At 39.0% G+C, this 12,798-nt stretch overlaps 1 protein-coding gene and 3 non-coding genes across 4 annotated transcripts; 1 reads left to right on the plus strand and 3 right to left on the minus strand.

Moving 5' to 3' along the window:
* Positions 1–1,412: 1,412 nt before the first annotated feature.
* Positions 1,413–1,485, minus strand: Trnak-uuu (transfer RNA lysine (anticodon UUU)). Its single transcript has one exon. It is a non-coding gene; the product is annotated as a tRNA-Lys (tRNA).
* A 346-nt stretch (positions 1,486–1,831) lies between these two features.
* Trnak-uuu (transfer RNA lysine (anticodon UUU)) lies at positions 1,832–1,904 on the plus strand. Its single transcript has one exon. It is a non-coding gene; the product is annotated as a tRNA-Lys (tRNA).
* Positions 1,905–2,518: 614 nt separating this feature from the next.
* On the minus strand, positions 2,519–2,604 carry Trnaf-gaa (transfer RNA phenylalanine (anticodon GAA)). Its single transcript is given in 2 exon segments — positions 2,519–2,554; positions 2,568–2,604. It is a non-coding gene; the product is annotated as a tRNA-Met (tRNA).
* Positions 2,605–4,223: 1,619 nt separating this feature from the next.
* LOC149106478 (uncharacterized) lies at positions 4,224–5,688 on the minus strand. Its single transcript, XM_089298863.1, has one exon. The coding sequence runs from the start codon at positions 5,499–5,501 to the stop codon at positions 4,905–4,907; it is 597 nt and encodes a 198-aa protein (XP_089154989.1). The 5' UTR covers positions 5,502–5,688; the 3' UTR covers positions 4,224–4,904.
* Positions 5,689–12,798: the final 7,110 nt, after the last annotated feature.

A 12,798-nucleotide genomic window follows, 5' to 3' on the forward strand; every position in this document is an offset into this window, starting at 1 on the left:
TCAAAACAAGAACCTGAAATGACCAAATTTTGCATTGTCTAGAGAACGTGTACCACGACGGTTGCATTGATTACAAATGAATCACTGAGACTGACGAAAAATATGGATATCGGTGTTCACAGATCGATTAAGATCGATGAATAATAATCTTGACACGAACTCCTCTTCATTTAGAATTTAACGCTGTCATTACATATTTAGCCTGAGCAAGATTTTACAGCCATAAGTGTCCTGGACATCGTGAGTAAAATATACTAAATTCAATTTTTACTAGGCATATAGTCCTTGGCTTCGCCGTCGTCATTGTTTAAGCTCCCATTTACATGTGAGGTCTCTCATCCTAAGAGGCTGCTTTTGTGGTTTGCTCATGTTTCATCCCAAGAATGATCGATCGCAGATGAGAGTGTCGTAAAAAAGCCGTAAACAATAATTGCAGCTCCTCGTCAAGGTTCTTTTTTAACTCAGCTACAAAGTCGCCAAGCGTTTCGGTACCGAAGTTTCTCCCTCTTGCTGGAACAATTTCGTTTACGATATTTTGTCGATGCAATACCTTTTCATCTTTATACCCATAACTACACCTTGCCAATCGTTTACATCTTCCTCTTCATGATCAATATAGCTCGTGGTTTGGACTCTTAAAGGCCATCGTCATCAATCGCGTGCTTGAACATTCAGTGAGTTGATACTCGGGGCTTTCTCGCTCCAGACCAAGTCATAATTATATTTCTTTTTCCATTGCTTCCAATTCTCCTCCTGAATGTTGCAGAGACCATGATATCTGGTGGAATAACATTGTAGATTGCATTGCTTTCGGCGGCGAGGCGCCGGAGGTTTTTTCCGCGGCATTCGCAGACGGTATACGTTGTCGACGAATTTGAACTACCCTTTCGCGGCAACATGTAATATTTAATAGATGGCAGAGAGAACCTTACAACGAACCTCGTCAATCAAGACTAGTGATAGTGATGCAATTAACTTTAGCTTTTGTAAAATTTTACATAAAGCGTAGTATTGCAAAAAAAGCCTTACTTTGAATTCAAAATTCCATGCTAAATATCTCGCTTTGATCAGATAGGTTATTTATTTTCCAGCAGCCTTGTTTTAAAAGCCGTACTTTGAACTCAAAATTCCACGACAAAATTGTGGTAAGTACTAATTAGTTTTACAGCCTAGGGATGCACCGTAATAATTCGATTTAGCGCCCGGAACGCAAAATCAACACAGTACTAGAAAACGGCATGTTGTTGGGTAGCAAAGGCTTTTATGAGGTGAGTGAGGATGATCTATGATTAGGCTAACATCTCAAGTACTGCATAGAAAATAGTGCTTTTTTTATTGAGTGAATATGATTTTATACACCTTGCCTCACTTTGTGTTGCATTGTGTCTTGAACAAAAAACAAAACATAGAATCGCCCATTATGGGACTTGAACCCATGACCCTCAGATTAAAAGTCTGATGCTCTACCGACTGAGCTAACCGGGCGGCTCCTACAAATGACGAGACAAATGGTGGAACTTTGTCTTGATGCGGTGCACATTACTAGTATTATTGTGACACTAAAACGTGTACCAGCTGTAACGTGACCTTTGTTATCACACACCAATTGATTTTATGTCTATTTGGATTTATGTTTTCTTTAAAAAAAAAACTGCATCTGAAAAGCTAGAGCTCAAAACAATGTTGTGAAGCTAAAGTAGAATGGAGGCCTACTGTAGTTCTTGGTGTGATCAGAATTTGACGTACACATTTGATACGGGTTTTAGTGTCACAATAATGTGCACCGCATCAAGACAAAGTTTCATCATTTGTCTCGTCATTTGTATGAGCCGCCCGGTTAGCTCAGTCGTTAGAGCATCAGACTTTTAATCTGAGGGTCATGGGTTCAAGTCCCATATTGGGCGATGTTACTGTTTTGTTATTTCCCTGTAAAACTAATTAGAACTTACCACGATTTGGTCGGCTGTTGCGAAATTAACGTCCAGGAGAAGTTTAAACAATGGGTTCTTGGAATATAAATATCTAAAACAACATTTCTGAGGTATATTGAAGCTAAATATATTTATAAATGAAAGTTTATAGCTAAAGATCAGAATCTATTTGAAAAAATAAAACGATGAGTATTGCTCATATATATAATTGTTTTCCAATTCTGTTATCAGTCTGTCCATAGTTAATAGAGGGAAATGGTTAGCAAGGCCGGTAAACATCAATGAAGCAAACAAACAGACTAAGATTTATGTTGGAAGGCCCTTGACCCAGTACATCTTTTGTCTTTTTTTCATTGACTACGCGTAATCGCAATGTTTCTATTGGTTAGTTGACATGTATGACCACACGAAACCTCCTTTTGTATTACGCCAGGTTTTTGTCTTCAGGGTCAACCCCCAAAATAGCAAACGAAAACACACAACAAAGAACTTTGCCAAGTTTCCTAATCATTTTCCTCAATTAACTATGTGGAGATTAACGAAAAAGGAAACAGATCTCGTTCAAAGGGAGAAAATTCTCAAAAGTCTGCCCCGTGTGAGGATCGAACTCACGACCTTCAGATTTCTGATTCAGATTATGAGACTGACGCGCTGCCTACTGCGCTAACGAGGCACCTGTAGGATTTACTCTGAAACTTAGCATGGTCTTCATTAGCGATGAGTTATTAGGCGTTGACTGGATGCCTTACAACTCGAGCTGTGATTGGTTTTCTTATAACGCGAGCTGTGATTGGTACCGGTAGCTTTACTGAATGCGAAGTGTGATTAGTGTTGTCGCGACTGAAAACCAAGTGATGCTATTCGTTGGCCCTAATGTCGGTTAGAAAGAATCTCCATTTTGTATATTGTATTTTTAACTGTGAAGTGTTTGTTTCTTTCCTCATGTAAGGTTATGGCTTTTTTAATTCAGTTTTTTTCCTTTAACTGTGGAAGTTTTTTAAAGTTCTTTTCAAAATATATTAGTATTAGAAATCAAGTTGACGTTGCTCGTGTTGTACCGGGCCACCTCCTACTAGCCATGACATTACATGTACTGGACAACCCTGTGAAACACGGAAGGGTTAAAAGGCCACCGCATTTTTTAATGAACTGGTCAAATAACGCCATATTTACACAACTTGATGCAAATACTCGACAAAGTTCGCATTAATTCCCTCTTGGACCAAACACAACCTCTCTACTCTGCTATAGCTTTTTTTTACGAACCCCTAACTTACAAATTTCATTCGAGCTGATGTGTAACGGATTTAATCAATTTTTTACGGTTAGTCTATTCTGAAATTAAAAAAAAGCAATAGAAAGGAGATAATAATCTCCACTGACAGTTATGATAATTCGTTTTCATTTAATTTCAGTCGCACAATTTTACTCGAGTGGGTTACGCCCCGCCACACTACGCCCGACGAATTTGAAAACGAAGGTTTCACTCTGAAAACGCATCAGATGATTTCCGGCCACACGCGGCGGAGGAATTTAAAAACGCAACAATCACCTGCCATTTTGGATTTGTGTTTAAAAAAAAACTCGGACAGGTAAATCACATGACTATCGTGATGTCATCGTTTTCGGAAAGCTTCATTTTTAAAATGTTCTCTGTCGACACGAAAACGAAAATCGATCCGGCGTTTTCAAATTTCTCCGGTTTGTAGAGCGTTTTCGTTCTCATGACAGTAGGCCTAAACGTAGAAATAAAGCTTCCTTTTTTTAAATTTCTCCGGCGTAGTGTGGAGGAGACCTTAAATTCTCGCTCCAGTCAGGAACATGTTTTTGGTATGACATCATAAATCTGCTGTATTTACCGACTCTTGAATATAAATGTGACTGCATAGAAAATGAATTTGAAGAAAAGCCTTTTTTATCTGGTCCATTTTGATCAAAGGTAAATACAAAATTGCCGCACAAACGCGCGTTATGTTCTGTGATATTAAATATATGTCTACCTTATAACCATTTCTTCGGGGATTGAGGATCTATAGTGAATCAGTTTTGAAGTATTTTTACCAGTATCTGGCTCTAGCCCTGGGTAATTTATATCGATCAGGTTTCAGTTGTCATTCAGAGCAAAAAATAAAATCCCTTTAAATGAATATTCGTTGCCTCTGACTTATGCATGTATCATCATATTTGGTCACCAGTTTCAATGGAAGCTGCAGCATAATGCATCGATTACACTGGGATAAAAACTTACAAAAGCAGATCAAGTTTCAAGTTTTCTTATCTCTGATAATCAAGTTTTCCTTTAAAATATGAGCTTTATTTGCCGCAGCGGTATATACATCGCATCTAATTAAACCAACTGTCAAAGATATTATTCTCTACAACGGACTACCTGTCGTTGTTTTCTTGGCGAGTGCGCGATGCTGTCACTGATTTGGACAGCAAAAAAAGCTTGCTTCGAAAATAAGTTACAAAGCCATTAGTCAAAAACTGTTGAATTTGCATTTCACTGCAGGTGATTGTTCACCTTATGCTATCAAATCGGCAAGTTTGTCTAAAACTTTTCTTCATTAATATTTACAACAGGAAAACTGGTTTTTTTTTTTTGACGAAACCAAAACTGAACTGGATGACTGACGTTGCAGGGCAATAAGAGAGCAATAGGATTTCAATGTTCTGTAAAATAACAAATTGAAACTTTCAACGTCCATTTATAAATTATAGATGTCTTGAAAAATAATGTGGTGTATTTATAATTAAAATCATTATATTTATACAATCTTCGAGTTTGTTGTGAGTATTTGAACATACATATATTTCCTGTTTTCAATTCAAATTTTTCGTTATCAGGGCAATTGGTATACACAACATATGATATTCACAATACACACACAATTTTGAGAGCCCCAAACTTGCGTTAATGTTGTGAGCTTCACTTGTTAGACCTGGTCTGTTTTCTCCAGCGAGACATATTCGCTAAAATCGCTTGTTTAAAACTCGCAGAAATTGTCTTTGATAATGAAAATTGTCACTCGAATCGCAAACACCTTTTTTTCTGAGTCTGTGACTCATGAGTCCGCGGTTTGCTCTATCTCCGAGCCCTAATTTACGCGTGCGAGGTCCTCGTGAACCGTTATTTTCCGTTACGGGATTTTCCGTTACGGGATTCTCCGCGGCAATTCTTTCTGCTGCAAAGTCCGCTGGAAACTTCTCCACGAAACCTTGACTAGCCGCACCGTAAAGGAGCGCGTTCTTCGCTTTTGGAGGTGCTAACACTTTCTCGGTTTCGTTGCCAGAAAAGGAGAAATTGCTTCTTCTCAATGTCGTCTCTTTGTTGAGCGCTTTAGTGATCCGCTCTGATCTAGCTACTGGATTATTTCTTGTCAATTCACCATAGCTAACCTCGCCGGTTGAAAACGAATGTCGCGCCTTCTGTTCTGTGTCCGACGCAAAATTGTAGCTATATTGTAAAATCCGTTTGTCGTCTTCATCCACTTGAGTTTTCATTGTTAGTGCGTTGTAAACACTCTCGCCGAGTTTGGACAGTTTAAAATTTCTGTCCATAGACCTCATGTACAATTCTATCCTCCGTTTCTGAATGGTCTGGCGGTGCTCAGTTTAATCCGCGTGGCATCAACACAAGTAGCAAGTCAGGGCTTCCGTACGCATTTTCTCGAGTCTGTTTAATTACGAAATACGTGCACTTGTTCGTTTTAAAAACCAAGGCGTACGTCATTAATTGATAAACACAGGGCGCTGTTGATATTAACAAAGTGATTTCCGTGCGAACTTTCCGCGTTCTCTCGCACCTGGCGTATTTATTTCATTTTTATTGCTCGTTTGCGGTGACACCTCAGCTCAGAATTCAGTTATTTCCAAGATAACGAGTTTTTTCTCTGTTGCTTAATGCAGTTTCAAAAGCGTTCTTTCTGTTAATTATAAAACTATCGATAAATGCAAGCGATCGCAGCGGCGTAACAATAACATAAGGCTTTGTAGCCAAAGATATCACATGCGGTTATGCATGATATCATCATGGCAAATGATCATACAATTTACTACCGGTTTGAACAGCGGTTGGGGAAGCCGTAAATGTGATCGTAATCTGCAAAATTAATTTCCGTAGCTGGTTGAGGACGCAGATTGGTAAGTGAACTAGGATTAACTTCATTTTAAATATCTTCAAAAACCCTGCAAAGCTTGAAGATTCTTGTTTAAAAAAAGGTGCGTTTATTAAGTACGTCAGATCAAATTTTAAACTTTAGGATTTTTTTTTTAAAAAAATACTTTTAACTGAATACATATTTTGAAAACGTAAACGGTGTAAATTCTTAATTAATTAACCCGCCAACGTCCATCGTAAAGCGGAGGCTTCCAATTTTATTTCTCCATTTTTTCACATTAATTTTTCCACGTGAATTTTAAAACGTGCACTTTTTATTTTAATCGTTACTGCTTTATAACGTCCTGAAATTTTGCCACAGTTGAATCTACGGAACTTCATGCTCTTTAATTGTCACATTTTAAAAACTTTTATTTTATCATAAAAATGAGGTCCGTTCATTAATTATCTATAACTTGCGCCATCAAAGAGGAATCTTCAATTTTAGCAAGATTGTCGCCTTGATTTGAATCAAGTTGTAAACATGGTGAAAGTGTATTCAGTAAAAATAAACTTACTAACAAGAAAACTTTATTCAAACATGCAATCGGCTGTTCTTTTTTTTAACTTGATCGCCGGTTATAATATAGGCAGTTCAATTCTAAGGCAAACTGAACCATCTCAACCGTTATCATTAATCGATTTTTGTTTGTGTGCTGTTTTTTTTTTTTGTTTTTTTTTTTCATTCTTTGGTGACTAGCTTATCTCATTCCTCAAACAGCCGTGGGTGTTTAGTTTTTTCTGTTACATGTTCGTGGCAGCCACAAAAACGGCGTGTATGAAGGCGTCAATAACAGTAACTGAAATTGATCACGATCTTAATTGTTTTTAATGTCATATTAAATTTTTCCCTTTCTGATTTCCCAATGCTTTCATCTAGTGAGTCATCAATGAGTGCTGTAGCTCTCAACTCCTTCTTTTAAGTTCATTTATCATTTTCTATCAACATTGCGAGACATCGTGAAAGAATTTAACTTGACGGGAGAAGGCGGGTAGCTGAGCCGAAGCTTCATTAAGACGTCTTTTTGGCGGACAGGAGTCCATTCCTATCAGTTGTCAATTGATAATTGGAGAGGGGGGCTTTTACCAAAGAAAATACCGTTATATTTGTGATTTCATCCATTGTTCGACGATTGAACAGGAGGGTGAGTAGCAGCCTCTCGAAAGGTCTCAGATAAATGGCTTGCTAACCTTTGAGAGAACAATAGAACAAACAGCAGAATGCCCCTAGCCCTAAAACAATAACAGCTGATAACAATGAAGAGAATCACAAGCTTACGAGAGTTGTTACACTTCTGGAACAGGAAAAGGTGCCTTTGGCCGTAGAAAAGTTCACTTTGGGGAGTATTTTCGTCCCCAAGGTGGGATCGGGATAATATCATTTTCCAATGTTTGACTGAGAAGTCGTTTGTAAAAAAAAAAAAAAAAAAAAAAAAAAAAAAAAAAAAAACTAATTAAAGCTATCTGGAGCTCAATAAAAACGTGTCCAACAGCAAAATTCGTGGGTCGGGCGAGCGTGATCTGGTTTGACTGAATACTCCTTCTCTATCGACCTCGAAAATTTTTAAATACACGTGAAATCGCCGTGATGCGCTGAACTCACACAAGGACGACCCATTGCCATACGTGCATCGCCATTTTCTATTCCTACCGCGCGCTTCCTCTACAGGTAAACCTTTGTGCGTTGTACGCGGAGACAGCGAAGACTCAGGAAGACCCAGGAAGGATGTGGATTGGTTGGCCTCTGTTTTAGGCTCTTCTAGCCAAACCCATGGGGGAAAAATTGTCTTTGGAGACCTCACGCATCATTCTAGTGTTGTTTGTATTCTCTGATTTTCCGGGGGGGGGGTTGCCTGTAGAAAACTTTAGCCTTTCAGCAGCAAGCAACTAGCAACCAGTTCACACGCATGCAAAGCTCTTCTTGCGTTCGATGCCACTAGCATGATTAGTGACGTCATGAATGCCTAGCTAATCCATAATTATTGAATCGAATTTTGAATTATCGGTGTATCGATGCTGTGCAGACGGAATGCGAAAATGAATTTTCCTCCATTAAATGTACAGCAGGCATCCACGCCTAAACGGGTTGCAAAGAGTTTCGACTTAAACATGAAGTAAGTTTGCGCTTTATTTATTCCACGAAGAAGCCTTCGTATCAAACGACCGTTAATTTTGGTTCCTGAGCGTCAATCACTTCTTATCTTTAACTTCCAGGCCAGTTCATGAGCATTCTGAATCGTTGATCTCATCCAGCGCCTTTGGAAACTTCAAAGGATTTTTGAACTTGGGCTTTGTGCTCTTAGTAAGTAACAAGTAGACTACGAGCAGTCCTCTTTCGCTCAGTCCGTCGTGCGTGACGCGAAAAAAAACAGCTGCGAGTAGAAAAGTAACCGCGCGAGATCCTGGGCGCGGCCACTTTTTTACCCGCGGTTTTCTTCCGCGTCACGCACGACTGACCGTAAAGTGAAAGAGGGGCTACTCGTAGTCTAGTAAGAAAAGACAAATTTTAGATAAAAGTGATCCCGCGGTGCTCAAAGTACGAATATTTTTTTCTGGTTCTTAAGGAAAAAAAAGGCTTATCGTAAATAGTCGCTTCTGATTAGTGGTAAATAATTAATAGGTCAACTATAATATAAGCCATTTCCGAGGTACCTTGCGCCTCTGTTTCAAAACGAGTCCGCGTACAAAGCTTTTCATATGAAAAAAAGAGATTTATTTATATGAAAATGTAAGTGCAGATGGGCCACTTTTTCCATGTTTGAATGGTTTTGGCGAACACTTGTTTTGATACAGGGGCAAAGGCAGCTGAGAATTGGCCTATTGATCTGATACAGTTGAACTCCGGTATTTCGAACTCTCAGGGGAAATGAATGACAGTTCGAAATAGCGGGTGTTCGAGATAGCCGATTGACTAAAGGAAGGAGAAATCCAAGGAAAATAGTTTTGAGTTCGAAATAACGAGGAATTCGAAATAGCCGAGATCGAATAAGCGGGGTCCAACTGTAGTTGAATGGTTTTGAATATTCTGACACCAACGGTTTTTTTTTTTATATACAGTATATATATAGCCACGGGGCCGGATTTTTGTGATATGCGCGGTAAATTCAACTTACACCCAGCTTGTAACAGTGTTGAAATATAAGTAAAAAGTAAACAAATATTGCGGCGACGCCATTTTCATACCAACAAGTGGCAACTGTCCAACTGAGTAATATAAAAAAAGCTTATCGGAATTCTAATGAGCAAATGCGTGGGACTCAGTAGGGTAATTTGTGTACAAAAAGAGAAGAATGCTTACGAGTATGCGCACGGAGAGTACGAAAATCAAATAATGATGATGATGATGATGATGATGATAATGATAATAAAACACCCCATGAACATGCGCGATTCACTGACGAGTGACTCTTGTTGAAGTTGAACCGCGAAAACTGTCACATTAATTTACATTGGCACTCGGTAATCTAGCCGTGTGGATGTGCTTGCCTGTTGCACCTGATTTAGATGCGATAAACTACTCGATGTGTAAATGTAGTCGGGTGCATCTAACCCACACACGTCTGGAGAAAACAAAGTGATCCTATTGGGTAGTTGGTCATTACCCATCGGTTTGAAGTTTGGCATACCTTCACGCGAACGTTCGCGCCCAATAGAGTTGTCAATATGTTTTTAATAAATAAGCAAAGTGGAAACTTAAAACATGGATTTCTAAGGAACGCCTGATCTTAAGTTTCGTCCACAGTTACGGACATATTTACGCCTAGATCCAAACGACTGTATTTCAACGAATATGATACTTTCTGCATTATTTCTGTCTGGTAATAATTGCCTGTCACCCTACGAGGAGAGCCGAGTTATCTCTTTTTTGAGCGGTTAGGGGAAGGAAAGAACTGCAAACGCTCTACTTGCAGGGTGCACCTATTTAAAGCTTGATACAACTAGTAAATAAACAGATTGAAACAAACGAATACGTAAACAAACAAGCAAACCAAAAAGATAAATTCTAAAACAACTGTTATGGCAGCCTATGTATTAAATGTAAGTCCATCGATTCAGGTTTGCTTTCGATTTCTGATACAACTGGCAATTTACTAAGTCACTGCTCAGTTACACTCCTGCATTCTGTCAAAGTCGTTCAAAATCCTAGAAATTTCAGGCATTTTTCAGCCTTAGGAACATTACTTAGTGCGCGCGCAAATTGTTTGAAGGATTCAAGATCAGTTCATAAATAAAAGGTAAAAGATTTTGCTTTAGAAGATGACACAAGATTGAAAAAGAGCTATTGACTACTTTCAGCAACTAACATAGTGCGGCTAAATTTATCCCCTCCCCTGAAGATCCAGAGTTACTGATGTTTCCGATGCCAACAACCTCGTTCCCGGGTTCTCTCTTTACCTCAAGAACGAGGTTGGGATGCCACGAGCTGATTAATGACGTCATAATGACTAATCGACACTAATCGAATCAAGTGTGCTGTGAGCAATCAAGTGCTTTTTGCAGAACTTTTGATTCTTTTAATTCCTTCGGAAGGAATTAAAAGAATCAAAATGATGAATATTCCTCCACTGAAAAGGATATCATCACTGCCCAAAATGGCAAAAAAATCATCCAAGACCAACTGGAAGTATGTTTTCGCATGTGTACATTAACAACCCTTTTTCTTAGGTACGGTTTTAGTTCCTCCGTGATACTCTGACTCCTGTTTATTAAAATCGATTTCTCTCTCCAGTTCCAGTGTGCATAGCTTTGCGGAATCTTTAATCACTTCCTTCAGCGGTTTTGAGAGTTTTCAAGGATTTGTAAATTGGGCATTTTTGTTACTGGTAAGTCATGGTAGACTCAGTTTAAAAACTTACCGCGTAATTTTTACTGGGACATCGCGACGGACCACGGACGGACCACACCTCACCAAGACGGGCGAGAAAATTCTAAGTCGGAGTGCCCGAAGTGCTTTGAAAAGTTCGAGGAATTTTTAAAGCTAACCTTGAAAAGGTTGTTACTTAGCAATCCTTTAAACATTTCAAAACAATACCTGAATACCGCGTCGGTTACAGGAGGAGTCAGAAAACTACCCGATCGAGGCCTGTATTGAAATCCCGAAGCCCGAGATGCCAACCTAAAAAAATCAAGACGTAATTTTACTTTCTCAACCCGCAAAAACGCTCACATCTGATTGGATATGATGAGAGATAAGTTTCGCGTCATAAAAACGCGCCTCACTGCAAACTCTTTTGTATCTCGTGGAAGTGTCAAAAAGTCATTGAACAACGTTGACAAATTATAAAATTTACCACTCAGCGACAAATTTATGCCGGAAAGAGAAAAGAAAACCGTCACGGTAAGATGATAAGTAGTCTAACAAAGTCTACATTCTCAAAGCAGTAAACAAATTTTAAACAACAAGAGTGCGATTATAAAAACGCCTGTCACGTTTTCTCTAATTTCTGAAATTGTAGCCCAACTATGCATTTTTTTTCTTGAATTTTCATTCGACTGAACTATTTTTTAGACGTTTAAGTTAACCGTTAGTCCATCCTAATAAAATTTTAAATTTTCTAAGCCTTGGAGCCAGTTTGTAGGATTTATCCTAATTTTTAGAATGATCTAGAAGTGTAAACACCTTGCAAAATTTAAGCTCATTCATGAATTCGGTCCGTAACCTGAGTATACTGTATTTTAAGCTTTAAAAAGCTTGAGGAGACGAAAAAAATAAGAACTAAGCTAATATTGTATCATGCTCTTGTTTCTCCACTGTGTCTAAAATAACCAGATAGGCATAAAGTAAATCCTCGAATTAGCGCCCGGGCACTTATTAATTTAGGAGAAGACGGAAGGTGCTCAAGCGAGGGAGGCGCTTAATCGAGGGCGTCGCTTAATCGAGGGCGTCGCTTATATAATTTTTTCTAAATCGTGGTCAGATATGATCGGTTTTTTTTTTGCAATATATGTAGGTGTCAGTCCCTCAGAAGTCTCAGAAGGATCCTGTCTCTCTTGAAGAACTACGTAATATAACCTCTTTAGCTGGTCTAAGCCTGCTGCACAAGGTTGGTTGGGCAGTTAGGCAATGAATCAGGTAGATCTTCACCACCATCCGTTGCGAAGGTCAATGCACCGTGCTTGAATGAGTCGATAATCACTTGTTTGTGACTGAACACGACCAAAACTACGCATCTTTTGTTGGCTCAGTACTTTTCTATAAGACAAGGGGAGGGGGGCGCTTATTCGAGGGGTAGACCACGAGTAGTCCCTCTTTCGCTTTCGATTTCGCGCGGCCATTTTTTCCTCGCGGTTTTCTTTCGCGTAACGCACGACGGACTAAGCAAAAGAGGGGCTACTCGTAGTCTATTCGAAGGGAGGCGCTTGTTTTAAATTTTGGCCGATACTGAGGAGCGCTTATTTGAGGGGAGGCGCTAATTCGAGGATTAGACGGTTATTGAAATAACTTACATCATAATCACAAGAGAACAGTACAAAACTACTGGCTTTATCCATGATGAACCGAAAAATAATCAAGAAAATTTGTAAAAATGTAACCAACTGAGCCGCATTTCTCTTACCAGCGGTTTCGAATTGCAGAAATTACCGAGTATGGAGGAGTAGGGATGGGCAGTCCAAAAGCTATCAGGAGAAGACTCAACAGATTTTTACAACACCTTTGACCTGAAACCTTTATATCTGAGACAAAAGGCGAGAAATAATTTCCAGAAT

The sequence above is a fragment of the Orbicella faveolata genome, unplaced genomic scaffold (genome assembly GCF_042242905.1).
Source record: "Orbicella faveolata isolate gen_17 unplaced genomic scaffold, um_ofav_v1 contig_3, whole genome shotgun sequence".
NCBI classification, from domain to species: Eukaryota; Metazoa; Cnidaria; class Anthozoa; order Scleractinia; family Merulinidae; genus Orbicella; species Orbicella faveolata.